This window comes from Galleria mellonella, unplaced genomic scaffold (genome assembly GCF_026898425.1).
Source record: "Galleria mellonella isolate WM207_F2 unplaced genomic scaffold, CSIRO_AGI_GalMel_v1 utg1812, whole genome shotgun sequence".
In the NCBI taxonomy this organism is placed as follows: domain Eukaryota; kingdom Metazoa; phylum Arthropoda; class Insecta; order Lepidoptera; family Pyralidae; genus Galleria; species Galleria mellonella.
In genome coordinates, this window is record NW_026442022.1 from 615,125 (window position 1) to 634,752 (window position 19,628).

The following is a 19,628-nucleotide window of genomic DNA, read 5'->3' on the forward strand; positions in this document are numbered from 1 at the left end:
GTTCAGTGATCGATTAGGACAGCTTCGCTTACATAATATAAAAAAAAAAAGTATTATAAACACGATTGCACTAATTTACACGAACCATTTTTTTTAATATTGGCAGATCTTTCACGATTTGTAACAACTAAAAGATCGAATTTTATTGATTTATACATTCTAAATATATTTTACTGTGTGTGTGTGTGTATGTGTGTTTGTTTGTTTGTGTCCGTCGCTCCCGTGCCGCACGCCAACGTAACCTGAGATACGATTTACTGGTAAATTATTGATATTAACACATGTTTTATACCGCCATAGTTAATTGTTTCCATTCATCTGTATGGCCAATGTTATTATTAAACAGCCATTAATCAAGTCAATATTTTGTCTATTACAGCCATAGCATTGTCAATGGTTGTCTAAATATATTTCTAATTGACCTAGGGGGGAAAGGGATTGTTAGCAATGGAGTTTCACAGCCTTATTAGGTCGACCTCCATATGGTTTCCCCTGGAAACCATCGTGAACAATTCTTGTTGAATTCATCACGATGGGCTAACTGAAGTGCTTCATCCTCACCTATCATCCTTCACTGGCGCACCGTCAGTGTATACCGATAGCGCCGGTGAAGTTACCATTCCATTTTCACCAATTAATAAAAAAAATTCTAAATAGGTATTGTTTTTTTAATAAACATCAATGTTGCCAGTTATGATTTTTAATCGGAATATTTACTGTACTCGGATTTAGGGTTGACAACATAAAAAAATATGTACTATGTAATTTTTCTGAATAATAATTAGTAAATCTGTATGTCACTGTAGATCGTCATATTTTTCAGATATATAAATAGAAAAATGTACATTTTAAACAATACACGTGGGATATTAGACGGTGGTAACAAAAAGTTTAAGAACAATATGAAATCCAGCGATTATTAATTCAGGAGTTAATGGTCAAAAAATTAATTAAAAAAAAAAACATTTTTTAGCACTTTTACGCAATTACTTTCTTCATTTTTAGAACTATTTCATTTTTACGATACCTACTATTGCTGGAACTTTCTATTACAACTGTATGACAATCGGCGTGCAACAGTAAAAAGTGGCGGGACAGTATTAATCTCAACACTTGTAACATTGCGGAGACCTCAAACACATGTCTCAATATAAAATTTCCACCCGGAATCGGCTACAAATGCTTATCACACAGCCTTCGCGTTAGATCAGCACACAACTCGCGATACAAAAAATTCTGTCAAATGTCAATAATTTGTACAAAACGAATATACAGTAATCTTAATTAAAATCTAAGGTAAGGCATATTTTATAATTATAAATAATTAATTACAAAATAATATAGTACATATAACGTTCCATTTATATATACAGTCTCGCGTTGTCTTAAAGCCGACATTTCATATTATGATACAAAATTGCATATGTGACTAATTATGGTACTTGCCGTATAAAATTATTAGGCCACCAGATTTGGTCGCGTTAACTCGTGGAGATTGGAATTGGGGTGCACTCTACGACAAAATTGGCTTTTCCAATTTGCGAGAGACGCAATAATGGCGTGGTTGCAATGCACATTCTAATTAAAATATTTACATACATACAATTAATAAATGTACAGGTAGGCACAATTAATTTGTTTTTTATACAACTTAGAATGGCGAACAAGCTGACGGCCCACCTGATGGAAATTGGTAACCGTCGCCTATAGACATGAGCAGTACCATGGACATAACAGAGTATACTGTTTCGCCCATGATACCCCCCATGCGTTGCCATTCCTGAGGACTCAGGTGTTATTCCTCTGTACCCTGTAAATTCACGTCATATCCCACCGTTCAAACCGAAACACAGCCATGCAAACACAACTGCTTCACGGTTGAAACACGAATGGGACAGTGGTCGAATCGACTTTTGTACAAAGTCTCACTCTGGTGTTTTCGGTTTAAAATCTATTTATTTATATAATTAATAATGTCAAAATAGAGTCTCATTTGTGAGTTTCCGTTAATTACAATGTACACTGCACCTTTTGAATGACGATGAGAGAAATGATGAAATTTATGTTTTTTTTTTTTTTTTTTATAATGATAATGCATGAAGTAATCTCCATAAATTCCGAGTTGCAACGATGTGCCCCGTTATGTAAAATTCACAGAAAACAATGATCATATTTGGAAAAATATATGTAAAGTAAAATTAATTTATGGTTTCATAATTTAGAGAAAAAAAAAAATATTTATATGCAAAAAAATGTACAGAATCTAATTTTCAATTTAACAATTCATGGTCATAAATCGATTGACAGTTGTCAAATTACTAGTAAAAAGTAAGATAAAAAATAAATATAAAAAAAAAATTGATAATTAATTGAAAATCAAATTGATCATAACTTTCTGAACGTTTATAACATTTTTAATATAAAACGTAAAGGGATTTTTTTATTTACAGTCACAGCAGAACAGTAAAATCGTCAATAATTAAAATAAATACGTAGTCACGAGAAGGTGCATTCACCCCCGAAAACAGGGGACCTGCTGAACAGCCAACGGACTTCATCGATTCGCACGCATCACATGCGTACAATAACACATTCAGTAACAAAAAAAAATGTGATACAAACATTAAAAAATACTTAAGTAATGGAAATTATAATCCACAGATAGATCCAGGCAGACGCCCTCTGTATAACAGAGTGGGGCATATCACGCCGCTGTGCGAGCAGAGCCGCGCACAAACATTGTACACTCACTATTTGATTGTAGTTCTTGTCAAATTGTCTATGCACTTCACTCTTCACTCTATGGTCCGTTATCCACAATCTTCGGTCCTTGTCATCTCGATTTAAAAAAAAATTGTCTATGAAATTTAAAAAAGGAAACTCACTATTCCATATTCAAAAGTTCAGTTCTGAACATCGAGACACAACCAACGATAATTTAGTCCTGGCGTCAGCTGGGCGGCGCGAGGAGCACCTCGAGCCAGCACGGGCACGCAGTAACGTCCCGCCTCGAATATTTGGGGCCCCAACCCTTTGCGAACGAGATCCTCACGGAGCGAGGGTCCACGGGGCCTATGTGCGGCAGTGAGACCGCCGGCGGGGGGCACGCCGGGTCGAAGATGCACAGGCAGTGGCCGGGCGCGACCCGCCACACCAGCAGCGCCTTGGCAGCGGCCGCGTCGAGCGCTGGGGAGCTGACGAAAACGGGCTCTTCACTCCGGTTGTACAGCCACACCCCGTCCGACTCCAGCGAGAGGGTCACGCCGAGACCGATTTTCGCTCGCGTTTTTCGCACCTGAAAATGAAAAACGAATAAAAAATCAATCCTTGTCTCTATTATTGGTGAATGTTAGTGCTTGGTTTTTATAAGCAAGAACTTTGTGCTTCCATACGCTTTCAGTCGACTTCAAGAATTTGTATTTTTTTTAATATATTTTTTTTTTATACAACAGAATGGCTAACAAGCTGACGGCGCACCTGATGGAAAGTGGTAACCGTCGCCTATAGACATGAACAGTATCATGGACATAACAGAGTATACTGTTTCGCCCATGATACCCCCAGGCGCGCGTTGCCATTAATTAGGACTCAGGTGTTATTCCTCTGTACCCAGTAAATTCACGCCATATCCCTTTAACCCTTCAAACCGAAACACAGCCATGCAAACACAACTTTTTTGCTTCACGGTTGAAACACGAATGGGACAGAGAAATGGGACCCAAGCAAACGACTTTTGTACAAAGTCTCCCTCTGGTAATAATTAAATCTACGTGCCAATTAAACCGTCGATTGGTTGTTGGAATCACTTATCTCAATACAGTGGACAATTTATTGCATGCATATAAGTCAGCGCGTATGTGTGTACTTGTGACAATTTATTGAGGAATTAATGCAAAATATACATACATATACTGGCGGTCCGTTCCGGCTTCGCACGGGTTTTACATTTAAAAAAGTGATTATTGTGACATAACGATAATAGTGTCGCGAAGTTTTTTGTAGTTATCGATATTTTCTTCAATATTGTAGAACATACTTTTGTTCTATCACCAATAGTTTCCGCAGCGCACGCGACGAACGATATTTTATAGCATTTTTGTTTACACCTCGAGTTACGTTACTAAAGTTTTAGTAAAGATGCCTAATCTTTTCTAGCAATAAATATAGCTTATTGCACTCAGGGTGAATGTAGCTTTGTAATGGTGAAAGAATTTTTGAAATCGGCAAAGTAGTTTTTGAGTTTATTCATTACAAACATACATATACATAAAAATACAAATCTTTCCTCTTTATAATATTATAGTGTAGATTACTAATGCCATTTATGGTCATTTATTACAATTAGAGACATTCGAAAGAATAACTCCTATTGATAGGGGAGAAAGGGATTGTTAGTAATGGAGACTGAGAATCCCATTGCTAGCAATATACCCAACCAGGTCGACCTCCTCGCGGTTCCCCCTGGAAACTATCATGGTTAATTCCTGATGAATTCATCATGATGGGCTAACTGGCCTGTTTTCATTCTCATCTATCACCCTTCATTGGTGCTCCGCCAGCGTATCCCGTTAGCGCAGACGGAGTTACCGTTACCATATCATTTTCACCCATAAAAAAAAAACTATTGATAATGGTATCCGTACATGGATTCAGCTGTGTAAATACATTATTTCCTATTTAATATAAAATTGTTTATAATTGAAAACGTTTAGAACTATCCGATTTGTAATAAAAATTCTGAGACTTCACAGGTATTGTATTGCGGATTTTTTGTTAGCAAACAGGACTTCACTGCGACAAAAATAACTACTTTAAAAGTACGTGACAAAATTATTAATAGGATCAACATAGGAGTCGATCTTATTGATGGCAGAAACAGTTTTAAATTATGATTGTTTTCCATAAAAAAAATCTAAAAAAATCGACTTCAATTTTGGCAAAATTTGTTTTTTTTTTTATTTAAAAACTAAACTACCGAACTGATTCTGATAAAATTTCTTTGGGACCAATCTATATATAAGTATTTCCTTTCAAATAAAACAATTTTCCAAATCTTTTTAAAACCGACGGAGTTATGAGGTAACAAACATAAAAAAAAATACAGCCGAATTGATAACCGCTTTCTTATTGAAACCGTTTGAAAAAAAAATTATACCACTTGGCAAATGGCAAACAAGCTGACGGCCCACCTGATGGAAAGTGGTAACCGTCGCCTATAGACATGAGCAGTACCGTGGACATAACAGAGTATACTGTTTCGTCCACGATACTCTCCTTGTGTTGCCATTCCTGAGGACTCAGGTGTTATTCCTCTGTACTCAGTAAATTCACTGCCATATCCCACCCTTCAAACCGAAACACAGCCATGCAAACACAACAGCTTATATAAAAACAAATGTTGATATATAAAAAAAAAATTACAAAATAATATAATGACAGGTACATCTTATTTAAATTATAATTCAATGAGTTATTGTTTTCTTCATATCAGTTATTTATACCTTATCAAGTAATTGTAAAAGAGGTAACTTGATGCTACCCACATTTAACTATGTTCCACCAAAAGCATTATAAATGTTGTACTAACTTCAATGTATGTATTTATATTCGATATTGTAACGTCTTTTATAAATATTTAAGTCAAAGGAGTTTAACTATTCACTGAGATACAGGCTCTGCCTAGTTCGGTGACCAGATTTATCCCAAAGGGAGACTGTACAAGAATCGTTGGCTTGGACACCTCTGCCCCATTCGTGTTTCTATCGTGAAGCAGTTGTGTTTACATGGTTATGTTTCGGTTTGAAGGGTGATTTATGGCAGTGAATTTACAGGATACAGAGAAATAATATCTGAGTCCTTAGAAATGGCAAGGAATAGGGAGTATCATGTGCGAAACAGTATACTCTGTTATGTCCACGGTACAGCTCATGTCTATAGGCGACGGTTACCACTTTCCATCAGGTAGGCCGTCAGCTTGTTTGCCATTTTAAACTACCTAAAAAAAATAACTAAATCTAATTTCTTTAATACAGCTAGTTATTATTATTATTAATTTTAATAAATTCTAATACCGTTACAATATCCCAATGAAACCTTTGTAGAGTGTTGATTGAAATGCGTTCTCGCATCAACCGGGGTTTGCATGGTCGGTGTTTTAGCGAAATATTCAGTTATCGGGGGGTTATCAGGCAGAGTCCGACCGTTTCCACTAAATCAATTATTATCGAAGCGGTCCTGCACAATCGGTTGAGACCTTTTTGAAGAAGTAATTAAATCTGAAGTATATGTTAAACATTTAATTAACACGTTTAAAATAAAAATAAAGATATTACTAAGTATTAGTATTAATTTTGTCATAATCGAAACCATTGCTTTTTTGTGAAAAACGTCTAGAAAAGTCGTAACAAGATGCTGGTGGAATAAAACTCAACAAACTAGTGCACGAAAGAATTCCTTCTTTCGTGCACTAGTTTGTTGAGTCGAGGGAGACTTTGTACAAAAGTCGTTTGCTTGGGTACCTCTATCCCATTCGTGTTTCAACCGTGAAGCAGTTGTGTTTGCATGGCTGTGTTTCGGTTTGAAGGGTGGGATATGGCGTGAATTTACTGGGTACAGAGGAATAACACCTGAGTCCTCAGGAATGGCAATGCATGCGGAGTGTCACGGGCGAAACAGTATACTCTGTTATGTCCATGGTACTGCTCATGTCTATAGGCGACGGTTACCACTTTTACGTTATTCACGTTAGCTTCATTTGTTATTCACGTTAGCTTATTTGCCATTCTAAATTGTATAAGAAAAAGTCTCTCCCCTCTACGACGGTTGGGTTGTCATAATGGTGATGGTACCTGTTCAAGTTGTGGCACGTCGCCCCTCTGCTCGAGCGCGTCCAGGCAGAGCCCGTGGCGACCGCTGCCGCAGGCGCCGCCGTCGCCGCCGAACACGTCCACCGCGGGCATACGCACCCCGAACTGGCGCCCCACCCGCTGCGTTAACTCCCAATACGCCAGTCTACACCACTCCGACTCCCAGCTCTGACGTTCTGGAAAAGAAAAACGATGACAATTAACTATAAGAAATTTATTTCTTATTTTTATCTGTGTACTAGTCGGTCGCAGTCTTCCCAACTTGGGACTTTTCGCGCCAATTTTAGGGTAGCCATATTAAAAGAAAGAAAGAAATTTTCACTATCAGGTTAGCCATATGTTTGTTCGCCACCTCAGTAGTATAAAAAAAAATAGAAGTATACATAATATTTCATGCAAAAAAAAAAAAAAAATGAAAATTTACTACAGTTGTATAATGTAAACTTCAAGAATACCGAAAGTTCAAAGTCGGAACATAAACGATTTACCAATCAAGTAACAATTTTTGACAAATGTAGATCTTAAATTAGTTATAATAAGTTAAATTTAATTAGTCTTATACCTGCAGGAATCAGTAAGAGGCACCTAAGGGAAATTTAATAGTCGAGAGACGAGCAGCAGCGTCCCTTTTAAAACATCACCAAAACCTAACTGCGACTGCCAAACCGCCTGCCAAATGTAGCAACTACTAGCAAAACCCTCCTTTTTGAGGAAGCCTACGTTCAGCAGTGGACAGGTACTATTAATTTACCTATTTCACCATCTTCAAAATCAAGTGTGGTCAAATCTAATTTTCAAATACCAAGAAGAATATATATATATATATATAGAGAGAGAGAGGCATCAAAGGGAACTTAATGGTCGAACGATAATCAGTAGCGTCTTTTTTAAAACATGTCCAAAACCAAACTGCGGTTGCAAACCCGCCTGTCAAGCGTGACAACTACTGGCAAAACACCCCAAAGAAGAGGCTTACGTTCAGCAGTGGACAGTTAAATGCTGATAAGATGATGAAATGGTTATTATGAATACTACTCAAACGTTTTGCTATTGCACAAAGTGACGTTAAAATATACATTGTTACATTTTGTGTGCAACGTAATAATTTATATACAATTTTAATAGCGTCGATAAGGAATTTAATTACATTCATCAATGTCCCACATTCTTGTAAGCATTGACAGTCGAAGTTCCTACACTTTTGTATGTTGTGAAATCAAACAGTTTTGTAGGGTCCATGCTTCAAAAGTTAAAAACTGAACGCTTTATATAAGCGGCACTTCCTTAGCCCTCTTTCTGTGTATCTGTACATCGATAATTTTTTTTAGAAGAGCATCCAAAGGTGGATAGAGAGCAAAAAATATATCAAACACTAAAATATTTGAGATATTATTTCTCGTATTACCCAATAGTCAACTGGTAGAGAACACCGTCCGGTGCTAAGTCCACCAAATGTCTCTATATTTTTTAATTTTGACAGTGCATTAAAGTTTAAATAAATAAATAAATATTTGATATAATTCTTTTTCAGTAGTGTAATAAATTCAATGTCCAACTCCATTTAAAAAAAAAAGTTAAAATAAAAAAAACGTTAATCAAAATCCATAAACCTTGCAAATCAGATTAAAGAAAGATTGATAAAATTAACGGAACCCTCAGCGCACTAGTGCAGCTCACGCTTGACATTTCAATTGTACTACAAAACGAAACAAACAGTTAACTCTGTCAAATACACAGTTATTAATAGTGTTGACTCGAAACTCGCTAATTAACAGAATTTTCAAGAAACAGCTGCATTTAAACAAATCACAATAGATCCCACATAGCTGATTGATATTTTGGCGGGATGACATCAACAATGGCTCCAGCCAACTTGGCGAGCACTGTGTTGACGAGGAGGTACTGCCAACTGACTGATAGTGAACGGCGGCCTGATGCCACAGACAGTTGATTCCGTAATTGCTTTTTTGTAATGCGATACCCGCCTCCAAAAAAAAGTATGCGATTATAAGGGTTTTTATGTCAATTAGATGACAGACAAGCTGGCATGTAGACACAAACAGTATCATGGACATAACAGAGTATACTTTGTCGCCCATGATACACTTCATGTGTTGCCATTCCTGAGGACTAAGATGTTATGTCTCTGTACTTAATTTAATTGCTATATCCCATCCTTCAAACCGAAACACAGACATGCAAACACAACTGCTTCATAGCAGAAACACGAATGGGTCAGACCCAAGTAGACGACTATTGTACCAAGTTTCCCTCTGTTAAAAGACATAGGTACAGATAATTACAATGAATGTATAATCTTTAACATTAGAATAAAAGATTTTAAAAATTCAAGCCGTGATGATAAACAAAGGAAACTATTAGAAATTGTTTGCTATACGATCAAAGACAGAAGGTAACTCCTCCTGGAATATACTTCGAAAGCATTCTTACTCCAAATAACGCACTCACTTTAGTCAGTTTGGGATTTTCGCCAAATTTTCATGGTTCATTAATCGCCAGATAAAATCATCATGCAAAAAAATATAATGACGCAACGAAAGTTTTCATACCATAAACGTTTCACGTAAAATAAAAAATACTATTTCTTTATGGAGACACCCTTAAAAAAACACCCGGAAAATTTTCATGAAGGTCCAAATTGAACTGCAAAAGTTAAGATGCTGTGACTGATATAGCTGTCTATCTAGATGTCAAACGAAGACATGACGAAATTATAAGAGCACCAATTTTTTCTCTTGGCTGCAGACGTCTTTAAAACAAAGACACTTCATCAAAATTCTACCCAAATATTTCCCAGAGGAAAATCTAGAGATACGCATAATACATGCATACAGATATGTCTATGTGTCATCTCGTTCGAAGTCCAAGTGTGTAACGGAATTTCACCACCGGCACTTGTGGTCAACAACCACAAAGTATGATGGGAATAATTATGGTAATACCACTATTGTCCCACCATCCCATGTAGCGTGGCGGCGGCATGGTGTGAGGGCGGCGCCAGGCTGCCGGGCCGCCAATCGATCGTCAAGGTTACCGCCACCAGACACGTGGGACTGGGACACACACCGCTGTTTTATAACTTCGAACCAAGAGTCTCGGCACCAGAAAAATAACAAGTTATACTTTGAACCAAAACTGGGAGATGATCAGTGGAAACGTAACAGGAGTGATTGTCGATCACCAGTGGAGATAGACCCAACTATATCGTAGGAAATGGTCCCCTTTGTAACAACCTCTTTTTCTCGTTGTCTGGCAGATAAAGACTCCAGGAAAGTATATAGGGTCATGAACTTCGATATGGTGAAACTTCCAACGAATTGAAAGAGCGAAAAAACTAAGAAATTTGAAACTAAAGAAACCGGCACGTGGGATTGGTAGATTGCACCTTCGTCACTTTAAAATACCTTATAAAAGACTCTCTACTAAAAATCCCTGAAGAAAGACAACTAAACTACTGAGCCTTTTTGGGTAACATTTGGCAGAGAGATAGTAAACTTACAGAGTATATGTTCAACATCCATTCCAGCGGTACAGAGGGCGAACAATGGTCATATTTTACTTACACAAGGGACTCGTTACAGCTTAGCGCAATATTTTTTTAAACAAAATACTGCCCATGTTACACGTAGTAGCTTTTTATATGTGACAGAATTCACCTCAAGATACATCCTTAAATTGATATGGCCAAAATTCAAAATAAGTTTCGAAGAACATGCCATAACCCCCCTGAATGTATTTTTTTTTTAATAAATAATAAATGTATATATACATGCATACATATATACATAATTTTTTTAATGGATGATAATGGAATGGTAACCCCACCCGTGCTATCGGTATACACCAGCGGGGCACCAGTGAAGGATGATAGGTGAGGATGAAGCAGGTCAGTTAGCCCATGGTGACGAATTCAACAAGAATTGTTCACGATGGTTTCCAGGGGGAACCACGTGGAGGTCGACCTAATAAGGAATATTGCTAGCAATGGGGCTGTCAAACTCCATTGCTAACAATCCCTTCCCCCCCCCCCCCCGAATGTATTTGTATAGGCGTAACTTTGATACGCGCATAGATTGATGTATCTCATATATAAAATGAACAGAAAATTATATATTTGTGTGTATTAAAGAAATTTATACGCTCCTCACACGCGAACGACTGACCTCGATGAAAACTGAAACAGCATTTCTTTCAGCTGTAATTAATAAATAAATATTGCATGGTACAATGACCTGAAATGATAAAGGTAACTTGCAGGGTCGAATTTAACTTTGTCAGCCGTCTCGGCTTTGTTTATAAGGCTAACTGTATCTTATGACAAGTCTATTTATAAAAGCTAAATATAAGCTATTGAGTAGCTTCAACTCAAGTTTCAAAAACTACCGAAGCTGAAATTTTGCACGTTAGTTTAATTTTGGTGCGATACAGAGATATTTACTAACAAACTACACTGATCACTGGTTTCTGACGGTTCTCGCGTAAGCTGGAGAGAACAGGTCCCGAAGTAGTCTCCCAATAATATCTCCAGAATTATAAAGCCTAGGAAAATATTAAAAACCTCATTTGTACAATTTGAAATAGCAAACAAGCTAACTTGTTGGAAAGTGGCAATGGTCGCTTATATGCATAAATAGCCCCGTGGACATCAGTACATTGGCGTGTTCATTGTTGGTCACACCTCGGCATTGCACAGGATTTCTATGCCTCTATACTCCGTAATATCACTTCCGTACCCTTCTAGCTTAAATACAACTATAAAACTGTTTGATAGTAAAAACATAAATTAGCCAAAGAGAAGTTTGCATACGACTTTTGTACAAAATGTCCACTTATAACCTGATCCAAATACACTTACTCGTAATTCACTATGCATCGAATAAATCGCATAATGATCTTGTCGGTTTCATTGTGTAATTTACTTTTTTTTTATAATACAGGGGGCTAGGAGCATGCAGCTCAACTAATGGTGACTACCGTCGCTCATAACATCAACACCGGCAAATTGCAAATATGCTGCGAGCCTTTTAAAAAGAAATACGCTCTTTTCTTGAAGGTTACAATATCGTATCGGTACACAGAGTAAAAGCTGTTACAGATAAATTAAAGAAAAGTTTACGAATATTAATTTAAAAGACATTAAAGTCTAGATATAAGAAAGAAAGAAAGAAAGAAACTTTATTTTACAAGAAATATGCGACGGCACCCACACAGGGGTTAAAAAAAAATCCATATATTAAGAATTATAATCAAGAAACAACACAAAAAATATTTATAAATATATATATATATATATATATAATTAAAAAAGAAAAATAAAACGAATACAGATAGCAGTGTGCAAATTGTATCCAGGCGACTTCTGGATCGTCAATCGTTTATGTAAAAGTTCGGCCGGCTTGTTTGTCGTGTCGGTAGGCGTATAAAAAAAAACTGGCATAGATATATGCGAAAGGAAACCTTGAGCGTTCATCGTGTCAGTGAACCAAATAGATATTTAATTTCAGTACCAAAGTAATTGCCAAATATTGAACTCATCTGTTGCCATTTGTCATATGTTTCTATTCGCGAGGTCTATTAAAAAACAATCATTGTAAAGCAATGTCAATAATGTCACGTCCATAACAGTGTGACAACTCAATAAATATAAAAAAAAAAGCTTTACTGAGAAATAGAGATGGTGAATTTGACAATGCTCATGAGATATGGTCTGACCCACATAGTATTTTGTATGGAGAAGGACATAAGAGACTACTGTTACAGACTCGACCAGTCCATTACATAGGCTTGACTGTTGTTTATTATTACCTATAATTGTTTATTTATTATTGTTTTTGTCAGTAATAAAGAATTTATTTATCTATCTAAAATATAGTCAGGAATATACATAATGATGATAAATATATGTTAAAGTAAATGCTGTGAATGAATACCTATAATAAGCATGTGCATTAATATTGTATTGTATTTAATGTTTGTTACGCCTATATGTTATAATGCAATATGCTGTTGGTGTTCCTTAAATAAATAAATAAAACTGTTTTTCATGTTTAGAAGAAACCAAGTCACACCTTCAGCCTTCCACATGCGCTATACCAGTGTTTTTCAATATTTTTCATGACGCGACCCCCTTATTGTGTAAAAATATCTTGCAACCCCCTACCTTCCACTGTTTCGAATGTGTATGAATTTTATTATAGTACATTTTTTTTTATACAACTTAGAATGACAAACAAGCTGACGGCCCACCTGATGGAAAGTGGTAACCGTCGCCTATAGACATGAGCAGTACCGTGGACATAACAGAGTATACTGTTTCGCCCTTTGATACCCCCCATGCGTTGCTATTCCTGAGGACTCGGGTGTTATTCCTATGAAATCCGTACTATGTATGTATTTATATTCACAGTTAGGTATCGATAAAATAATATAAATAATACATAATAAAGTATCTAAAACAGACGTGTAATCGATGTCTGTTATAGATACTTCATTATGTATTATTAATTGACTGATGTATTTACGGAACTGTTGATTTTTCACTGCTTCGAGATCTGCGACCCGCTTGTTGAGGCTCGAGGATCCCCTAAGGGGTCGCGACCCACACTTTGTAAAACACTGCGCTATACTATACTTGGCTATCTTCAGGCCAGGCTACAATGATTTATGTGTAAAATACATAAATTACCAGAGGGAGACTTTGTACAAAAGTCGATTGCTTGGGTACCTCTGCCCTATTCGTGTTTCTACTGTAAAGCAGTTGTGTTTGCATGGCTGTGTTTCGGTTTGAAGGGTGGGATATGGCGTGAATTTACAGGGTACAGAGGAATAACACCTGAGTCCTCAGGAATGGGCGACGGTTACCACTTTCCATCAGGTGGGCCTGTTTGCCATTCTAAGTTGTATAGTGTAAGTGCGTCACTTGGCAATAGCACGAATCAAACTCCGCCATTACTCGTTGAGTATAGACAACTATTGTTATCTGGTGATAACACACGGAACTATAGGCTTAACTTCTTTTTGAAGAGTGTTAATCAGTTAATGTCATGCTGTTTGAGAAATGAGAGATCTGGAAAAACAGAATTTATGACCGTGTGAGTCGCCATCTTATTTTTTTGGATTTAGCAGATGTGTTTCTAATAAATTGGAAGCGCGGCCTGTCCATTCTCTAAAAATCTGAAGACTTTGTCTGTGCTAAAGATTTTACTAATTACTTTTTTGTTAAATTTAAGTATAGTGGGATCAAATTTGCATACATTTCAAGGAGGACCTCTTAAAAAATATATGAAGTATTTTCCATACTAAAAAACGGAAGATCCTGTTGGTTTTTCTTTAATAAAAAATAAATAAAATAAAATATTGTCTCAATATTTCAATACCGAGCTAGTTATGCTTTATTAATTACAATAGAAAAAAACAATTATTAAAAAATTTTATTTACGAGTATAAACAAGAATTTAAAGCATGCAAACATCTACCTAATTATTTGCTTATGGAACACGATGTCCACGAAATAAATCTACGTAGGACAATTACCATTTCTACCAGGTAACTGTCACCTTCTTGTTATTCCATGATATTTAAAAAAATATATAAAAATCATTTTTAAAAAACATTTAGTAACATACCTTCGCCATCAGTGGCGAGGGAGCCAGCCACTAGCCGCTCGTGATCTGTCCTCCTTGCGTCCTCGGTTCTCTCGCCGTGCTCTGCAAAGAAAGAAAAAAAATTTAAATATTACATCTATACAATATAAAACGGATCCTTTAACATACACAGAGGTATGTACTTGTCGTGTAAAGCGTACGTTTTTATTCAATTGGTAATATGGCTCTTGGTAAACGACTGTTAATTATTTCTGATTGTAAAGTGGCACTCCCAACTGATCGCGTTCAGCTGACAACCTGACAACCGCCATCGAGGAGCCATATTGGACGGTTCGTTGTGGAACAGAGACGGCTAGATTTAAAAGTGTTCGTACTGAGTCTTATGAAAATGTGGCAACATAGGAAAACAACGTCAATTTACACCTTATACGTATATCATACAACATTAATTACTTTCAGTTTTTAGCAAGTTTGTGTTAAGAACTTTTTTAGAAATTTATTTATTTACTTAAAGGAACACCAACAGCATATTGCATTATAACATATAGGTATAACAAACATTAAATACAATACAATATTAATGCACACGCCTATTATAGGTATTCACAGCATTCACTTTAACATAATTATACAGTGCGAGAAAATGAAGTAACAATTATAATGAATTAAATAACACTAGACTACAAATATTTTAAAAGTTGCGTTATTAGTTATAGAAATAAACATGTAACCTGAGTTGTGAGCAATATCAGAAAATACGATTATAAGTGAATTCAATTAAAAAATATTAAAAAAATATATATATTATGATAATTAGAGTTACTTTTTATAAGATTATTGTACAAAGTGTTTCAGCAATTTATTCCTGTAGGAATTCGAACTATCATGCACTATATCAATTTCAGGTAATTTGACATTAATTTCATTTCATACATAGTTTCCATTTTTACAGAACTTGAGCATTTCACACTCTTCCATTATGGCCGCACAGTTTGTTTCCTGGGCCTCAAGCGCGTTATCTTTATCGACGACGTATAATATCGTAGTGTTGTAACTAGATGCTTCCAAAATCAATTCGCACGGACAAATAAAAAACTAAATAAGTAGAAATATGGCGGGCCGGCGGCGGACCAGAATATCGGGTTTGTGATGACATCACGTCTGGACACCTGCACATACCTACATAGACACACACACACGGCGATATGCTAATACGTATGTATAAATTAAATAATCGAGCGTTATGTTACATCAAAAATATCTTTGTCTTATTGTAACGTATAATTATTAGAAGATCATACACGAAATTTATGAGTTTCTATCGATATCTATTCGATATTACCTTACCTTAATAATTTAAGACTAGTACCTAGTATCACTAGGGTGGCGCTTAAAAACTTTTGCAAGTAATCGAAACGAATCTTAAACTGTTTTATAAGTATGATACATTTTTCTTTTACGACTTAATTCGACTTTTATTAAGCAATAAACGTTATAAAAAATACAGTAAATTATAACTCCTTTCCTTTTTTCTTAAAAGAAGATATGTATTCTCATTTCAGGCGTGAACTTACTGGGTACAGAGGAATAACGTCTGAGTCCTCAGGAATGGCAACGCATTTTTTTTTATACAACTTAGAATGGCAAACAAGCTGACGGCCCATGCGTTGCCATTCCTGAGAACTCAGGTATGGGGGGTATCATGGGCGAAACAGTATACTCTGTTATGTCCATGGTACTTACTGCTCATGTCTATAGGCGACGGTTACCGCTTTCCATCAGGTGGGCCGTCAGCTTGTGTGCCATTCTAAGTTGTATAAAAAAAAATCCTGTACTTAGTTTTTTTTATTTCTGAAATAAAAATAAATTATTTTTCCTAGCTTTAGGGTTCACTTCATCACTTCGAATTCAAATTTATTATATTTTTTTTAACTAGTGCAATAAAGTGTAAATAAATAAATTTTGTCAGTTGGTCCCAGTCTAATTTTCTTATGATTTAAATAACTTTTATGCGAAGCTATAATCCGCTTGTTTTATATGTATGTTACGCGACATCTACTGTTAATAAACGTATAACTTCCATGATGGATCCATAAGTACTTAGACAGTATTGGCAAATTGAATGCCGGTTATATTTTATAAATATTTGAACATAAAACTCTAAAACAAACGACACTGTGACAAAAACAATGGAGTGCAAAAATAATTTTAAAGGCGAAGATATCTCGTAACGTAAAACCATTATAACATTTAAATATATTTATATTCTTCAAACAACTTCAAAAATGGGGGACTTTTTTCAATTCGCTTGTATTTTTTTATGTTTGTCACTTCATAACTCCATCATTAATAAACCGATTTGGAAAGTTCTTTTTTTTTATCTGAAAGGATTAACTTTCAGATTGGTTCCATAGAAATAACAGAGTATACTGTTTCGCCCACGATGCCCCCCATGCGTTGCCATTCCTGAGTTCTCAGGTGTTATTCCTCTGTACCCTGTAAATTTACGCCATATCCTACCCTTCAAACCGAAACACAGCCATGCAAACACAACACCGAAACACAAATGGGACAGAGGTACCCAAGCAAACGACTTTTGTACAAAGTCTCCCTCTACTGCTATATCGTCATCATATCAGCCTTTAACTGTCCACTGCTGAACATAAACCTCCCACTTGAGAGCGTTTGCCAGTAGTTGCCACGCTTGGCAGGCGGATTGGCAACCACAATTAGGCTTTGGAGATTGTTTTAAAAGGGACGCTGCTGATCATCCCTCGCCCTCTCTTAGTCAGCACTTACGACACCCACGGGATAGGAAGGGGTCGCCTATTCTATGCCGGGACCACACGGTTTTTACTATACACAATAAATCATGGATACAAGAATGATTTAAGATTATTACCAATTATCTAATCATTATCTGATAACATTAACGGATAATCAGGCGCACACATAATACTAATAAACTCAAACAGGGGGGAAAAGGGATTGTTAGTAACGGAGACTGAGAATCCCGTTGCTAACAATATACCCAACCAGGTCGACCTACTCGCGGTTCCCCTGGAAACTATCATGGTTAATTCCTGATGAATTCATAACGATGGGCTAACTGGCCTGTTTTCATTCTCATCTATCACCCTTCACCGGTGCTCCGCCAGCGTATCCCATTAGCGCAGGCGGGGTTACCATACCATTTTCACTCATATTTTCCCCTAAATTTGACATTTGACTCTATACTAATATTGAAGAATATTTTAATCATTACAGATCAACGGCATCGATAAATTCAATCGTCATTATTCCAATAGAATTGTTTACAAGCAATTTTAAATAGTCATTTTTGTTTTAAATGTAATGTAAGTACTGTAGAGTTCGGAATGTTATCTGTTGAGAAGAGCCAGCTAGAAACTCAACAGTTATTTTTTTTTTTAATATATAAATAGATCCATGGATACAATTTTGAAAGTCATAGCGTGCGAGCCTGAAGAGAACAACCTGAGGGCCTACCATGAAATGATTTCCAAAATTTCGGAGGCAAACGACAAAGAAATTTGATGTTAAAATTACATGCCCCGTTTGGAAATATTAAAAATGTTAAAATATTGTTCTTTTGGACTTTTATGATAGGATGTATGACGAACGAAATGTTAAACTCCATTTATTGGTCCGATTTTGGTATAAACAAAAACACGAAATTGAGTTCGAAATTTTGGAATTTCATTTCATTGTAGACCCGCTGACCCCTGCCATGCTGCCAGTAAGCATTTCAAATATTAAGTAGCTAACTAGCTGCTAGCTAGTAGTAACTAGCTGCTAGCTAGTAGTAACTAGCTGTATCTCGCGGCGTCATTCGCGGACGTGTCGTAATGTTAAATAGCCTATACTTTCCTCCAGAAATCAACTATTTACATACAAAAAGAATTTATTCAAATCCAACTGGTCAATTCCAAAGATTAGCTGGTTCAAACGAAGTCTTAATATATTTTTTTTTATTAATTTAATTATTTTTTATGGACAAGTGTGAATTCCGTAATAAATTTCATTATTTATATAACCATTTTCGATTTGCGACCTCTAATTAGATAAGGTTACGACCACTAGTGTATTGCAGGGAGTCAGTGGAGACAGGTGGCTCAGGACTGTCGCCTATGGCGGTCTATAGGGGAGTCCTATGTACATCAGTGGACAATCCATGCCTCAAATCATTACTATGATTAAAAAAAAAAAAAACAAAAATATATTCGGTGGCTAAAACCTTAGACTATTTGACACGTAATAAATTATAATGCCACATTCCTTTCCCGTGGATGTCGTAAGAGGCGACTAAGGGAGCTTAACAGTCGAGGAATGCACAGCAGCGTCCCTCTTAAAACATGTCCAAAACCTAACTGCGGTTGCCAATTCGCTTGCAAACCATGGTAACTACTTGCAAAACCTTCCTATTGTAGGAGACCTATGTTCAGCGTCCCTTTTAAAATATCATCATAAGCCAAACTGCGATTGTCAATCCGCGCGCCAAGCGTTTTTTTTTTATTCAACTTAGAATAGCAAACAAGCTGACGGCCCACCTGATGGAAAGTGGTAACCGTCGCCTATAGACATAAGCAGTATCATGGGCATAACAGAGTATACTGTTTCGCCCATGATACCGCCCATGCGTTGCCATTCCTGAGCACTCAGGTGTTATTCCTACAAACCGAAACACAACCATGCAAATACAACTGCTTCATGATTGAAACACAAATGGGACAGAGGTACCCAAACAATCGACTTTTGTACAAAGTCTCCCTCTGGTAAGCGTGGCAACTACTGGCAAAATTCCTCCAAAGACTACGTTAAGATTCCTTACAGCAGTCTATGATGGATGCCTATTTTCAGCAATGGACAGATTATGACTGAATTTACGAATTAAATATTATAATAGTAATATTTAAAAATTCAAATATTTGTTGGGAAATTTTTCACTTAGAATACACACAAATGATAGGTGTTGATGTATTTTTAACGTAGATAAGTAGAATGTAAGTATATAATTGCTTATATATTAATATAATATATACATACTGGTGATCGTATCAAGGTCGATACGTATAGGTACCTACGATTTTATTATAAGCACAAGTTTATTTATATACTT

General features: G+C 36.3%; 1 protein-coding gene across 1 annotated transcript in view; it reads right to left on the bottom strand.

The window, feature by feature from the left end:
* Positions 1–733: 733 nt before the first annotated feature.
* Positions 734–19,628, bottom strand: part of LOC113519101 (mothers against decapentaplegic homolog 6) — a 68,839-nt gene continuing 49,944 nt past the window's right edge. The window contains exons 3-5 of the mRNA XM_026904161.3: positions 14,513–14,593; positions 6,849–7,042; positions 734–3,295 (exon numbers count right to left, since the gene is read on the bottom strand). Of these exons, the coding sequence (XP_026759962.1) occupies positions 2,951–3,295; positions 6,849–7,042; positions 14,513–14,593 (620 nt within the window). The 3' untranslated portion in view covers positions 734–2,950. The remainder of the gene's footprint in view (positions 3,296–6,848; positions 7,043–14,512; positions 14,594–19,628) is intronic.